Genomic DNA, 16,108 nt, shown 5'->3' with positions numbered 1-16,108 from the left:
TGTGAAGGAGCACAAGCTTAATTTGGGTCCAAGAACAGGAGGAAGACATGAGGCAGTTGTGATTTTACAGTAATTCCCCATTTTCTGGGGGGCTCCAGCCATCACCAGCACCCCATGTTTTGTCTCACGTCCTGTCACTGATACTGTACTGGAAAACTGCAGATGTGCCAAGTAAACTTTCCCAGGAGCAGCCCAACATGTGCCTTGGAACCTCTCAAGATCACAGCCAAAATGCTCTCAGAGCAAACATCCCACTTCCAGGCTCACTCCTTTGCTGATAATCCAGTTTAAGCTATTTCTTATCTGCTGAAAAAGGGCCCAGCAGAACTGTGGTGAAATCAATGCAAAGAGAGCACAACTGATTTCTCTCTCACACTCAAACCTTCACCATCTTTGCAATAGGAACTGGGCTTTCAGTTATAAATCCCCAACTAGCATTTAGCTGCTTTTTAACCCTTCCTCTGAATTGCTGATAACTAATTTGGCCAGTGGACCCCTCACACAAGGGTCACCTACCCAGGTTCTCCCTGGCAAGGCCAGGGAAGGGAATAACCCTGCCAAGAAACCACAATCCTCCTCTGATGGTTCTCACACTGTGTACACTGCACATGGCACAAACCATTGCTTAAACTGGAGCTCAAACTGATGTGCAGTAACTGCTTAGGGCAAAAAGAAAACACAAAACACAGAGCTACAGTTCTTACTGAGCTCAAGGGTTACTAAACTACCTGCAAGTTGTGGCAGAGTCCACCACACATCTTCAAAGTGGTGGCTGCTTGCTCTAAGAACTGCATACAACTGTGCCTGCAGGACTTTAAAATCCAAGAGGATGAGGACAAACAAGAAGCAACTTCCCTAGGCAGGACAACTCAATAGTCTCCTTTGTCCTACCAACTCCTCCAGACACAGAGCCAGAGAGGACAGATCTCTATTGTCCATCCAGCTAAACTGTGTCTAGTAAACAAATCTCCCACATCCTGGTGTTAATTTTCCAAGTAAACCTGAATGCCTGACTCAGAAAATGTTTGAATTCTGCTCGATGTCACTGAGACAAGGACTCCAAAGAGATGGGGCTGAACTTCATCACCCTCTCTGTGATGGAACATACAGGGGGTGCAAGCTCTGGAAACACAGACCCTGAAGGTGAGCCCAGTCCAGCCTGGCTTCCCCATGACACTGACAGTCCCTGTGCACACAAACTGCAGCAGAAAACAGCCTGACAAACCAGGATCAGCCTCAAGGACACCCCTGACAAAACCCCTCCCCTCAGCCACCTCCTGGCATCTCACATCAACCACAGGTTCCACTTGGTGGAGGAAACACAAGGATAACAACAGAGACAATAGCAAGGACAAGGCTTTTAGAATCTATAAACAGAAAGCAATAACTGTAACACTAAGAACCATTTCATATCTTCAGATCAAGCAGTAGCTGTTTCTTACTTAGTCCTCAAATATTTGCATCTGAATGATTTGCTACGAAAATATCACATTGGAAGCATCAGGAGATGGACAAGGAAAAACACAGGTCTGGAAGACCTTTGGCCCTGCAGAGTTTCTTTTAGTACAGTAACTGAGAGCTGGCTGAAAAGCAGAATAGATTCCCAACAGCTTTAATAATAATAATATCATAGTAAGAATACCTGATCAGTTTATTACACTAACAAATTCTAAAATAGATGCCAACATAAGAAAAATTACAACTGCTATTTCTTATTTTACTCAGCTCTGGAGAAATAATGAAGCTAAAGTAGCACTTACACATTGACTGGACTCTTACCTGAAGTGTCTGAGAAAGCTTTACAAAGTCTCTCTGCACTTGCTCACTGACATCTAATTCAGTCTGCAACCGCTGGGCTTTGTTCTTCTCCTCAAACACCAGCTGCTCAAGGTTGGCCTGAGGAGGAAAAGGTTCTTTTGCTTGAACTGAATAAAAATCAGGGGCTTGTATAACCTGATTAAAGTGTGATACCAGAGGCTAGCAGCACAGCATTCACAGGTAACAAACTAAACCTGTCTTTCCACACCTCAGTTTTCCAAAGTGCAAAATCAGGAGCTGATACCCATTAACACGTGCCAACAGACTGGTTAAAGTCCTTTAACAGCACCATGAGCAGGGATCTCAAAATACAAAGGCAGAGCTCTGGGTTTTAGTGCAGTAAGTTCATGGTTAGTGCAGTAATTTGCTGCTGGCAATGTAACTGTCTTGCTGTCCTGAGCTTTAGTCAGAGAAGTGTTGGAGGAAAGGGCATAAAAAAAACCAAAACCACAACATGAGAGGGCAGAGAGAGCTCAGCTCACAATTAATTCACCTGAGTGCTGAAGTAGAGCCCCCTCCTACAGCAACTACAAAAACCATTTCTTCAAAAGCATCAAAGCATCCAAGCCAAGGTTTGGTCATCAGGACACTCCTCAGGAATGTTCCTGAGCCTTCACTTGGGAGGGCAACCCAAGGGATGCTCAGGTCAGCAGCAATTCAGAGCCACCACTTTACAAATCCCAATGAAAACAGGGGTGAGGATTTAAACCACATCCAGAGGACATTATTGCCCTGCCAGTTTCTTACCAACATTCAAAAGCTTCTTTTTTTTCATTCTTAGGTTGTGCCACATTCTCTGACACAGCTGCTCATCACAAAGGATGCAGATACACTTCACATCCAGACATCATAGCTACCTTTGCTGCAGTCTCCTTCTTCAGCTGTTCTTCTAGAGCATTCTTTGCCTCCTGCAGACTCTCCAGCTGCTGCAGGTTTTCCTGTGAAGAACTTTCCAACTGTATAGTAATAATATTGAAAAAATATTAACTAAACTTCATAACATTTCAATCTCCCACAATCCCTCCATAAGGAAGTCTAAGTGTCTTTCAGATACATAGGGGACCCAGGGACTCAGAAACACACCTAAATAATCTCTTCTAGGGGCAGAGAAAACACCTGAGTAACATCACTTTCTCTCCATTTATTTACTTTTGGAGTTGGAGAGAAATGTCCAAACCTGACATTTAGGCCAATGCAAGGTAGTCTAGTATTAGTTAGCAATTAGCTAATCCAATATTTAGGTTACAGATTAATAAAACAGATCAAACACCTCTTAAGGAACAGAACTATGAATGTGTCCTACTCCTACACTGGCATCAATACAGGAAAGGGAAAAAACCCCTTTATTAAAAAAACCCACACCACCAAACCCAAAAATTCCACAGTGAAAGAGCTTCTTACCTGTTCCTTTTCTGCTTTTATTCTTTCCAGTTCAGCTTTTAAACTGGAAATGGAAGCTGCAAAACAAGAATATTAAAACTTAAATGCAAGAAACCCAGGAAATTGTTCATACCCTGTTTACTTCTGTTAATATTTAAAGGAGAATTAAGCTTGTGTTACATCAAAGGTACCTCAAAAGCAAACAAATAACTGTACTTTTGTTTTCAGCTGCAAAGCTTAGGTGTCTCTGCTTTCAAAAGTGCACAGTATTAGAATCCAGGTAAATCTACTGTAAAATCAAGTCTTTGTGCATCTTAATAATTTCTTATATTCCCATTCTGAGACCACTTCATCCCTGCTCACCTATTTCCTCTTTGCAATTCTCTATTTCCAGCTGTAGAGTTTCTTCTATATTTTCTTTCAAATATTGTTCAGCTTGGATCTGTTCTTTCAAGAAGAGGATCTCTGCCTTCAGCTTCTCCTCGAGGTGATCTGCTGCTGTCCTCACACTGATGATGTCCTCCCTGTACTTGAGGATCAGCTCCCGGAGCTCCTGGATCAGAGATTAGCAGAGATGTGCATTTGTGCCACATCCAGCACTGGGGTATCTGCACAAGGACAAAGCTGGGCTGCCCCTGACATCCCAGGATTTCATTCCTGCTCCCAGCACGGCATTACAGCACAGTCTGCTTGGCCACAGGAAATGAAAACATGGCAATCATCCCCATGGGTTTATGATGCTCCCTCTGCCCTCCAGCCCCACCAAATCTTTTAGGCTGAAAGGAAAGGAGTGGCCATGAAAGGGATTATAAGGCTTATAATTATTCAAGGCTTTGGATTATCACTGGTCTGAAGTGGACAGAAGAGACTGACACCACCTGAATCACTGAATCAATACAGTGGGGCTCTGCTGACTGAACACTTGTGTGCCCAGTTGGCAAATGCAGCTTGAACTGGCTGAACTGGGCCAAACCCACACTCCACTGACCACAGAGCAGCTGTCAGGCCACAGCTAACTGGTTTTACAATCCATCCAACACCCTGAAGCAGCCACGGCACAGGGGGACCACTGGCTGGCTTTGCCCATCACAGACTTCCAGGGTTAAAATTCCAGTTACTGTTTGTGCTATTTGGGACACCTTTTTGATAAAGAATAATGCTCCAGTGAGAACAAGTCACAAGCACTGTTGGTGTTAATTATTTAAATATGTTTTACCTCTGCTGCTTCTGGTAGAATGAAATCTTCAGCCTGCTGTAAGGACACATGCAAGCTGTGTTTTCCTTGAAGACTTTCATTATCTTTTTGCAGTCTCACCAACTCTTCTGAAACCTGCTCCCTTGACTGTGTCAGGACAGCCTACAATGCAAAGAAAAGCAGATTCACACTTAGGTTCATGCTCAATGTCTTCTGCCCCATTTACTACCCCTACTTTCAGAAGTCTGGCGAATTGATATTCTTTGTAAAGAAGAGAAACAAAATGATGCTGTGGATCACCACCAGCAGCTCCCTCTTGCCTGGCCTAAGCACCAGAAATAAAGGCACGGCCAACTTTAAGGGTCCAGGCAGAGAGGAGGAAGCAAGTGATAAAGTACAGCTTTGTTCAGTGTCCCACTTTCCTCCTGTGTTTATCCATTAGCTGGCTATGGTCATGGAGGGGAAGGAAGATGGGGAATCACAGGTGTTTTCAGGAGCTGGCAGGGATGTTTATTAAAACCACCTCAGCACTCAGCAACAAGAGCAGGTTATCCAAAAACCTGAAATATTCACCCTGAAAGTTTCCATGGTGGGTGTCTGCCTCCCACTGTCCTCCCAGGAGAGCACCAGAACAGCTGATCCCATGGAAAGAAAAAGGATGAAGAGGACATGGCTTTGCTTGCATTACAAAAGAAAGTTTTCCAAGGGGAATGGAAATGGGGAGCTTGAGCAATGGCAGGAGCTGTGTTGCAGGGAGCAGGAGGAGAAGCTGATTCAGATTAAAACATTTTCTGAATCTCCTGCACATCCACCAGACGTGTTCTCATGCAGAGCATCTCTGCCAGCAATACCCTGATGTGCTGCACACAATCCCTGACCCCAAAAATGCAATGCTGGGGTTCATGAGGATGAATTCTCTTGATGCCCCACAAATGCTGTGCCAGGGAGGAAAAAAGAAGAAACTTGAATCTGATATAGAAAGGAATGAATTGCTCTAAGGAAGTCAAACTTACTTCTTGAACATGAGGAGCTCTTCCTATTCTCTGGCTTAATTCCAACAAGATGCTCAAAAATAGTTTTAAAAAAATTAATCTTCCATACATATCTCTCCCTGGGTGTTAGGGCTGCTATCTTAAGTCTGACCTGCAACAACACTGATCATTCATCTCTAAAACCTGAGAAAACATTCACTAATGATGGTTCTTGTGATGAATCATAAAAAAGAGTCTTGAGAAAATCTACTGTCTTCAGATTTGAGGTGAAGTTGAGATAGCAAAGGGACATGGAATCAGATAATGAATAAGGGGAAAAGAAGCTGGCCAGTGATCTCCCTGCTCCTGAGTGTGCAGGAACACAGACACAGAATGACACAAACTGTTCCAGCCCCAGCACTTGCCACCAGAGCTCACTGGCCCAGGCCCTTTGCAAGTGAAGATGCTCAGCCCTCTCCAGCCAACCCTGGCTGGGCAGACAAAGCCTTTTACACACACACTGAGCTCCCAGGCTCAGACAAACAGGGCTGGTCATGGATCTCTGGAATTAACCTGGCTCACCATTTGCTCCTGGACACTTCTCTTGGCTTGCAGAAATGCCTGCTGCAGCTCACTGAGGAAATTCTCTGACTTCTGACACTTGGCCATGAGCAAGGAGATCTTAAAGAAAGAAAGCAGACAGACATGTAAGAAATAAAGCATGGAACGGATTCTGAAAAAGAAATAAATTCCCTTGCCTATTATCATTACTAACAGGTACTTTGAAATTTCAAACTAATCCGCTGAAGTTTATGTTAATTCTTTACTCAGTCAAGCAGGAAAGCAGCTCCAGGCAGTAAGGACAGATGTTGTGTTTCTGCACCAACAACATTTTTATATTCTCTTTACCAAACTCTGAATCAACAGTTAATTCTAATAAAATTTACATGTAAGCTACTCTGGAGACACTGAAGGGAAACTGAAGCGCTTTTTTCTAAGTTTTCAGCATTTTTTGAATTTTTGTACCTTTCTCGGAAATCACTTTCAAAAATTTTACAAGTCATTCCACAACAACACAAATAAGATTAATCATTATTTAATTAACAGCACCCTGGTACAGCCAGAAGAACATATAAATATGTTTCTGTTGTCTAAGACTTTGTCTAATGACTCTTTTTTCAGTAAGAAAAAATACTGTGTGGAATGGAAGAGACACAGTTCCAGCCCAAGTGAAGTAAATTCAGTTTCTGGTACACAGCATGTACTACTGCAAGCTTTAATAGGCCAAAGATGATGACTTTTGTTTTTCTTCTTCTTTTTATTTTTAACTATACCACTTCTTGTATTTGGCTTCATTGTTCCAGAAGAATTAGGTACACATCTCAGACTGAAAAATCTTTCCAGTGGGCTATTATTTTAAAGGAGTTCAGTGCCTATTTTGGCCCTGCTAATGCCTGCTCAGCTCCTCATTACTGCATTCTTCACCACTAGTCCATTAACTGGGTGTCAAATGCTGATAAGAGCACGTGGTGGAACAGAGCCACTCTTCTAGCAACAAGGCTGTGCCCAGAGCACAGGGCTCTGCCTGCATGTTTGGGTCATTTCAGACACAGGTCACTCCAAAACTCAAACTCCTACTGACCCTCTGTAATGGATTTCATTATTAGATATGTTATTTTAAGGCCAAAATTGGGTAATACAACATTAGAGGCAAAATAGATTTATCTAGAAACTGTGTCAGACTGAGGTGGAGCATAACTAACCCTAGAAATTCTCATTTGTGTTGCCTCTACAGCCAGTAGCCCATCCATATCTAAAAAAACACAAGTTCTTGTTATATACTTTTAAAGAACATTTCATCATTCCTGGATCTCAATCACCAAATCCTTGTACCTGATTAGAGGAGTCTTCAGCACTTTGTTTCATGTAATCCTCCAATTCCTGTTTATCTTTCATTGTCTTTTCCAGCTGGTCATTAGCTTGCCTCAGCATCACCTGCAGCTTTTTCACCTGTGTTGTCACAACAAAATTAATTCATTTTCCATTCTCTTGAGGAGTATTTATTTCCTGAACCCCTTCACTTCTCAAAACAACAACATAAAATACCTCAAAAATTCTATGCAACCCAGAAGTTCCCTTGCTGTTGAAACAGGCTCAGCACAGATTATCCCTCTAAGGAAACATGGGACATCAAACTGCACTGGACCATGGCCATGCAATGACTTCAATCACTTATTTCAAAGCAGAATGTGACTCATGCCTTCCACACCCATCTGAAAATTGTCCTTTGGTATATGGCAGGAAACAAATATCCTCCAAGACTTGAAAGTCATTTTATGCTGCTAGGATGAGGTCCTTTTCTGTTAACAGATCTTACAGTATCAAAGATAATAGAATTTAATGCATGACAAGCATTTTAAAGTATAAATTATTAAAGATACTGACTTCAGCATGGCATAATACTTTTTATAGAACACTACCTTTACTGCATTGTATTACAGCATCAAATAAAGGGGTTCTTCAAGGTGAATCCCTAAGAAATATGTACATGGCCACACATGAACAACAAATCAAGTTCTGTTGAGTTGCTATTGTTGATATTGATATATATTGATATATGTTGATATTGGTCAATTAAAACCAGTTAGTAACACTCACCCTTAGTAGTTAAAAAAGCTGCAAAAGTCTGGTTAAAGCAATGAGAGAATTCCCACCTGGTCTCTGGTCTCAGCCTCCTGGATCTGGATCCCTTGCAACTGCTTCTCATAATTGGAGCACATGTCACAGCGCCTGCCCAGCTTGTTCCCTGCATTCTGCACCTGCAGAACACAGAGCCAGCACTGCCATGAGCCAGGGAAGTCTCCAGGGAATGCAGAATGCTAGACACACTCAGGTGTGTTGTGTGGCCACAAAGCATTGCAGACAAAAGACAGTGGCAGAATCATGTAATGGTAGGATTGAGTTGCTCTAAAAAGTGAAGGATAACTCAAATCAGCTGTGGGATATCAGCTTTTCCTGCCATGGGTCTCACCATTAGCACAAAAAGCCATGACACAAAGAGTTCATCAAGTCACTGTTGTGTTCTTCTGACAAACAGAAACCAAACAGGAGAGAAGAAAGTAACAGTGTTGGGGAGGGCAGCAGGGAAACCAAGAGTAAATCTGCTGTCATGCTGGAACTGCAATGGTTTTGGCCAAGGGGACAAGTGGAAGTTTAATAAAATTTCCAGCTGCAGGTCAAGTTTGAGCTGAATCTGTGTTTGTATTTGCTGCTCCATGTCCAACCCACAGCAAGGCAAGAGGCATTCACACCCCAGTGTGTGCTCCTGCCTCCAGAACATGTAGGAAGCTGCATTTCTGTTCTGGATTTCTGTTCTGCCTGTCAGAATGTGTCAAAGTGTCATCAAAATGTCAACAGGGCAAGGCAACACTCAAGAGTAAGGATTTCACTCAGCTCAGAGCTCAGGATAATGCAATTTCTCCAGATATAGCAAATCAAGTAGGAAAACAACAACAACAAATCAACTTTACAACAGTTTGGAAAGACCTCCTAAGCAATGATTTGCACTAAGTTAAATTTCAACAAATTGAGAAAAACTCAGTAGTTCTTCATTTCATCTGTCCTCCATGTAGCATTTTCTCCTTCAATACATTTTTTTTAAATGGATTATTATCTCCCCTCATCTTTTCTTCCCCCTAAAGTGGGAAGAAAGAGGCTCCTTGGCCTCACTTCCCCAGAAGAAAAACCACAGGAAACCCCAAATACTCCGCTTTTCAGCAAGAAACCAAATACAAGCTTTGGCACCATATGAAGCTGCCAAAAAACTGACAAGGCAGAACACTCAGAAGCAACAATTTCCTTGGTCATCCACAGTGTAACTGGCCCAGGGTTTAGCCTAATCTAGCTTGTTGCTCTCAGAAATGGGTCTCTGATGACCAAAGTCCCCAACAACGTCCTGTGGTACTTTTACCTTGGGCATAGTTTGGCTGCTCATTTCCAAAGTGCCCCCTGTGCACAGCCCTCAGCACACACCCCCAGCACACAGAGCAGCACCCCCAGCTCTGCTGCTTCTGCTCCTCTCTGCCTTCTCCTACTCATCCCCAGCTCCACTACAATGCCCTTTCCTCAACTTCACATCTTCTCCAGTTCTTTAAGTTCTCCCACCTTTTTTCCCTCCTCTCAGAAAATACTGAGCTCCACAGCCACCTCTGCCAGACTCTCCTCAAAATCCAAAGCAACTTTAGTAAAGCTGCCTGTCCCAGGAGCAGGGCCAGCTCATGCACCTTACACTGGATGTGTTTTACCTACAGAAGCATTCCAAGAGGGCAAAGAGAACAGCTGCCCTGGATGTGCCTCCTCCTTTCCCACCTGGCTCTGGGCAGAGCTGAGGGGGCAGGAGCAGGGCGGGACTCACCTCCTTCTGCAGCAGGTTCCATTCTGTCTCACTGACCAGGCGGTACCCGCTGGGGGACACATAAGCACTTTCCACACCCTGGGTGACACTGGAGAGCAGGGAAGCAGTCTCTTCTTGCTCTGGTGTCATTGCTTTGATTGCTTTTTCCTGATCTTTGGTCAACATGAACCCGCTCGGCATTTGCAGGGATCCAAGGGAAGCCGTATCAAAGTTCTCAGACACTGAGTCTGCTCCAACAAGTGGTCCAAAATCTGACTCATCCAGGTTCCCAGCAGATTTTGCTTTGTTGTTGTACCCTAAAGCTTTGGACTGTAAGGATCCAGATGTGCCCAGACTGTCTGTTGACTGCGCTCTCCTTAGTCCATCTTTAAACACATCAGTGTCTGGTTTATTGAAGGATTCGCCAGAGGAAAGAAGCAAGTCTGCATCCAGGGAATGGACTGAGCCATGGGTGCTATTCACATGCACCTGGAATTGAAAATCAAGGAATAAAAAAAAATATTTACCATTTTAGTGGTACAGGAGGAAAGCTGGACACTAATTACAAGGCATGGCAAAGGCAAATTTAAATTTCTTTGGCAAGAACATGTGCTCTCTAAGTTTATGGTCACAGAGGGACAGAGAACTGAAATGAACCAGCTAGAATTCAAAAACAAATAAAGCAAGTAAAAATGTATTCTGTGAACAGAGTCCTTCTGTAAGACTACCTTCCTGCCAGACAAGCAAGGACACAGTCACCTTCCATCTTCCAATATTTAAGGCAAGATGCTTCCCCTGAAGAGATGTACTTGAAACATCCCCTCTGCAACCACAATCTACACAACAGAAGGCAGATACTCCACGTCCAAAAGGAAACTCAAAAGTTTTTCATAAAAGAAAACACTATGCACTAACACAAAAATAAACAGAGAAAAATATACTTAAAATCTACTCTATACCAACAAGTGTATGTTGTTCTATTTTTCTCTTCTGCCTTGAGTGTCTGACAAAACACCAAAATATTTTCTTCACAAGATTATTTGTACATAAAATAAAAAGAAAAAGGAAAAGGCCAGGCTTAGACCCAGAGGTATTCTGGGGAATGCCAGCACCAAAAGCCATCACTGTCCTGTGATGTGTATCAGGCACATGGAGCCTCTCGATCTATTTTTGGTTTTTTTGTAGCACTGAAAAGAGAGCAGTAATGCTTTATTTAAAAAGCACATGACTGCTTTCAAAATACCTTCTAAAATATTATGCACTTCTGCTTTGCCATTAGACACATAAGGAAGTAACACTGGAACCAGCCTCTTGAGAAAAATTATCATTTCTGAAATAGGTCCAGAGACTAGGAGGCTGCTGGCACTTCATATAAGTGCTTGTAACCTATAATATATCTATATATAATGTACTACTGGTTTATGACTATTTGACTATTGTAGATGCCTTGTTTTAATCATTTTTAGGTGTTTTATACTTGCATGTATATATACAAGTTCAGAATAAAAAAGCCAAGGGAATATTGACTTACATAAAACTGCATTCTCAGGCTACAGTTGTTCTGTGATAACCAAAATAATATTAGTAAATCAAATGTTTGTATTGCAAACTGCCCAAGACAGAGGATGTTAGCAGTTATAATATAACAAGTTGTAAGAACTGATGAATAATATGACTGATTACAACATATAAAACATATTCTGAACAGCTAAAAACATCATAAATAACAAAACCAAGCACATATACAAACCCAAACCACTCTGAAAATTATGCTCCTTCTCAAAATACAAAATTTCCATTGTGCATAAATCTTAGAAGCAAATAAGTGTTGTGAATGATGGACTAAAGAATATGCAATGAACTGAGATTAAAGAAAACACGAGAAGATAAATTTTCTGTTCCTCACCAATGTGCCTCATTTGCATATCTGGACATGGAAGCTACAAACAGCATTTGAAACAGAAAGTGACTGTAGGCTAAAGGGTAGAATTAGATCTCAGCTACATTTAGATCTCATCATTCTGAATATCTTTCTGCATTCTGAACTGTTACAAATCCTTGATAAAAGTAAAGGAATTACTTCAGAATACATATATTAAAGTATATCCTTTTTTCCCCCTTCAAAAATGATAAAAACCAGGCAAAACACTGGCTCACTCTGAAAATTCTCATGTCTCTTGAAGGTTAAATAAGCTCCTATAGCACAAAAACTTTGTGGGTTTTTATTAATTTTTCCTTCATTTGACTCACAAAACCAAAATGGACCCTCAGAAAGTATAAGTACAGAATTCAACAATTTGGTTAGCAAAGTAGCTACAACACTCTAGCTAAATGTTCAGATATAATTGGCTTAATCCTGAACATTTAGGTGTGTTAGAATGTGCTTAGAAATCCCAGGAGAATCTACCAGCAGTTAACCTCCAGAATGTAAAATGTAAATTACCATTTTTAATGGCACCTCTCAGGATGGTGCACTATTGTCTTCCAATCTTAATTAGGATTTATAGATTCAACTGCAACTCCGAGGATTTTTTTATTGCCTAATAAGATTAGAAGCTACAGAGAATAGAGGGCTGTAACTTTGCATTTGTATTTGCAATGAACACCCTGAGGAATGCCCAAGTACAAGTGAAAGATTCAATTGTTTTACCTCTTCATTAGAGAGCTGGGTAAGGGTTTCTTCAGGGGCCAGAGAACACGAAGCCTTTGTTTCATCATCTGAATCTTTTTGCTTCTCTTCCTTTCTCTTGCCAAGCCTTTGCTGATCATCTTCCTCCTAAAAATCAGTGGTCAATAGAGCATACACAGAAAATGGGATTCAATTTTGCCATAATAGTCATGACATCAGCTTTCATGATAAACTAAGCTACAAAGAAGACACTGAAAAGGATTACTTTCGTTAAAACCCAGTGGTTTTCACATAAATATTCCTTTAGTTAATAAATATAATGTTCATTTCACAAGGCACCCAAGCTGACTAAAGTGAGAACTTTGCACGTTTAGTGGCTGATTCATGCTCTAGCATGATTTTATTCAAAAAGCATATTACCTAGTTTAAAATTCTAATTATAAGGATTAGCAAGTAACAAAACTAGCTGGTACATTGGCTATTGTATAGACTATAAATATATAACATATCTAAAAAAGACCCATTAATAAAAGACCCATTAATGGCCATTATACAAGCATGAACATTAAAAAAAAAGTCAAACAGAAAGTGCCTTGATCACTAAATGATGGAATATAAGGAATCAAGAAAAATCCCTAATAGATCACTAAGTCATAAGTATGTACAATCACTTGTGTAAGTTAATCTAAAATGAAAGTCTTAATTTATGTCTAGGACATGTACTGGAAGGCTGAAAAAACCTAGAAAGAAGTGAAACTTGCTGACATCCTTAACCCAGACGTTTTGCATCACAGATGACTATTTCTTCCTCCAAGACTAATTTCTGGATATTCTTAAATTTTTATTTAACTATTGGCAACCTTACAGTTCCTATATAGACCACTATTAAAATACTTGTCCAAATGGGGTCTGTTTTAACTGCCAGCTGTCATTCAGAGGGGAGATTTCAGTTAAAACTGTCAGTTCTCATTTTCTGAGCTATTACCACACTTGCACCCCCCACATGTGATTTCCACACCTGTTACACCATAGTAAACCTACAGTATTACAAAAAAAAAATAAAAGCAAAAAGAGGAAAGCAGCAGGTAACCTGATCCTTTTTTTTCAGCTCTTCCACCTGCCGGAGCTGCTCTGAGGTGAGCACAATTTCCATCCTCTGCATGTCCCTCATCAGCAGCCTCTGGGACTCCAGGAACTGGTCATTGGCTTTCTGCCATGTGTGTTTCAGCTGGTTGTGCTGCTGCCTCTCTTGCTCGAGCAGATGGCAAACTATGCAAGCAGAGAAAAATATTCTTCTGAACCAGAAGGGTTTAAATATCTTTTCCAAAGATAAGCATTTTCAGGAATAAAAGTAATTATTCGTCTAATCAAGAACAGTCAGGCTTTGTTCAACAACTATTTAGGTTAATAATGTCTTATTTCAAATACCATTTTCTTAATTTCCAAACTTGGCTTGTGATTCAGGATATATTACTGACAGTTCAAGATTTCCCAGTGAGAAGAGTACAGGGACATTTCCAAACTCACTCCAGCACTCAGCACTGCCACACTCAGGGAGCCAGGTCTATACATTATGGAAATAATGCTCATAATTATGCACAAATACAATACACACCTAAAATCACTTCAGCAAGAATGAAGCTTGCAATGCTTAAAGAGCTTAGCAGACATTCAACAAGTCTTGAGGGAATGAATGACTGTTGTTTTTCTGATATAAGGGAACTACATATTAAATTCTTCTGCAAACGCTTTATGTCCTTTCATATTTAAAAGTCCTGCTTCCCTCTCCCAATTTCTTTTAATCAAGATCAAGTAAGAAATTATAAAAGAATTCACAGCTCCACTGGGTTTTGCATCCTCAGTGGAAGAGAGTCAAAGGACTATTGTTAGGTAGGTACCTTCATGCAGCTCCTTCCTCAACTTCTCTGCATCTTCTTGCAGGACTGATTTTTGTGTGTTGAGAACAGCCACGTACATCTCTAAGTCTGTCCTACATGACTTCTCAGCTTCTAGATAATGGTTCAGTTCTTTAACCTGAATAAATGGAAAGAAATAACCAGCTCAGTGGGAGAACACTCTCAGACATTTCCTTCTTGTCAGAAGTCATAGTGCTGCCTGTTCAGGTAATGTACAGGTGCTGAAGGACCAGTTTATTTGCAGAGATCACAAATATTCAACTACCAGTGTGTAAGCAGTGCTTTTATTTACTTGTGAATGAGTTACTCATTAAAATTCTAAGTCAAACCTATCAGTGCATCACAGTTATAGCAGCTGGACCACAGCAGCAGCAGCACTGAGCACACAGATGGTAAAAAGAGAAGTATCTCAGGAAAGCAGACAGTGAAGTGACCACTTCACTGTGAAGTAATCAGCGCTGATAGCCAGGATCTAATTTGCTGATAAATGCTGATAAGCCAAGAACTCCTTAGTTCAAAACAGAGTAATCACAGTAGTCAGAAAAAAATGACTGAGGCAAACTTGAAGTAAGCCTAAGAAGAGAGAAAACTTGGGGACAGACAAGAAAAGAAAACTTTCCAACTCATGAAAGATTGCTGCAAAAAGGAAGAAAATCTATCAACAAAAAGCAATTATATCAAGAAATACTGAAGAAATATATTTGGGTTTTCTTGGGTTTTTTTTTTGGTTGTTTGTTTGCTTGGTTTTTTTTAATAGCAAAGCTAACAAAGAACTGAAATGAGTGTCCTGCAGAATCTCCAGTCAGAACCTTTTAAGACAGGGTTACATAAACATCTGTCAGACATGATGCTTGGAGAAATGGATTCCATCTTGGAACAAATTGAAAGATTTCTTTATGGCACTATTCAGTTTTATGGTTTGCTGAGTCAGAAATCACAGGAGGTTTTATCTTAGAGAAAACCAAAGCCTTCAGGCAATTCCTAACTGGCTGCAGAGAGCTGCTGCTCATCTTCCTCAGCACAGCACAAGACACACTGACGCCGAGCCAGGGCTCAGGACAGCCTTGGGCTGTGACTGCCACTGATGGTGGGGACAGCTTTGCTGCCCCAGGACACCAAACCTTCCATCTGCTGCCCTTTAAGCCTTTCAAATGGGAAAGTCTGACTTCGTGGCTCCAAGTGTGCCAATAACCCAGAGGCCAGGTGGCTGGGAGAAGCGCAAAGCAGATATTTTTCTAGAGCTTTTTCTATTATTAGTAGACCTGGAGCTGTGCAATTTATTCTAAACTCAGATCCCACACACACAGTACAACTCTCAAAACAAAAAGATGCAAAAATGCATGTAGGCCAAACATGATATTTGAGCTACAGGAGACAAGAAGGGCATGAAGAGTTTTCCTGTTGTTCCCAATACACCTTTTTCTCTCTTATGAAATTTGACTTGTCTGCATCAAACTAGCACACTGCAAGATATACATCAGGATCCAGTTAGAGTTCCACCTCACCTCTGATGCTGCTTTTATTTTTTCTTCAGCTTCTGCCAGTTTCTCCTTTAGGGCTGCAATCTCTTTCTCCATGGGCATCACAACCGAGCGCAGCTTCTCGGCATCTTCCTGAGCCTGAAGTTAAGACAATAAATTGCAATGCATCATCAGAATTTTCACACCAGTTCCCATTACTGGAGACATTTGGAGAAAATCTCTACATCAACAAAAAAAGCTGACCAAACTTCCACTTTCAATGCTCATCTTACTGCTATTTCTTTAGTTCAGCAGCCATCTCTGTGACAATGGGCTGATATTACTC

The 16,108-nt window shown here is 41.2% G+C and overlaps 1 protein-coding gene across 2 annotated transcripts in view; it reads right to left on the bottom strand.

Annotated features, from left to right (window-relative positions):
• The window catches only part of RABEP1 (rabaptin, RAB GTPase binding effector protein 1), a 47,188-nt gene that overhangs the window by 3,925 nt on the left and 27,155 nt on the right, over positions 1-16,108 (bottom strand). For both annotated transcript variants that reach the window (XM_021551010.4, XM_021551009.4), the window contains exons 5-17: positions 15,808-15,921; positions 14,285-14,420; positions 13,477-13,655; positions 12,408-12,533; positions 9,779-10,246; positions 8,079-8,183; positions 7,258-7,374; positions 5,947-6,045; positions 4,415-4,555; positions 3,562-3,751; positions 3,220-3,275; positions 2,676-2,774; positions 1,780-1,896 (exon numbers count right to left, since the gene is read on the bottom strand). In XM_021551010.4, coding sequence (XP_021406685.1) covers positions 1,780-1,896; positions 2,676-2,774; positions 3,220-3,275; positions 3,562-3,751; positions 4,415-4,555; positions 5,947-6,045; positions 7,258-7,374; positions 8,079-8,183; positions 9,779-10,246; positions 12,408-12,533; positions 13,477-13,655; positions 14,285-14,420; positions 15,808-15,921 — 1,947 coding nt within the window. The remainder of the gene's footprint in view (positions 1-1,779; positions 1,897-2,675; positions 2,775-3,219; positions 3,276-3,561; positions 3,752-4,414; positions 4,556-5,946; positions 6,046-7,257; positions 7,375-8,078; positions 8,184-9,778; positions 10,247-12,407; positions 12,534-13,476; positions 13,656-14,284; positions 14,421-15,807; positions 15,922-16,108) is intronic.

Source organism: Lonchura striata, chromosome 19 (genome assembly GCF_050655825.1).
Source record: "Lonchura striata isolate lonStrDom1 chromosome 19, ASM5065582v1, whole genome shotgun sequence".
Lineage (NCBI taxonomy): Eukaryota > Metazoa > Chordata > Aves > Passeriformes > Estrildidae > Lonchura > Lonchura striata.
This window is presented reverse-complemented; position numbering and strand designations above follow the sequence as displayed.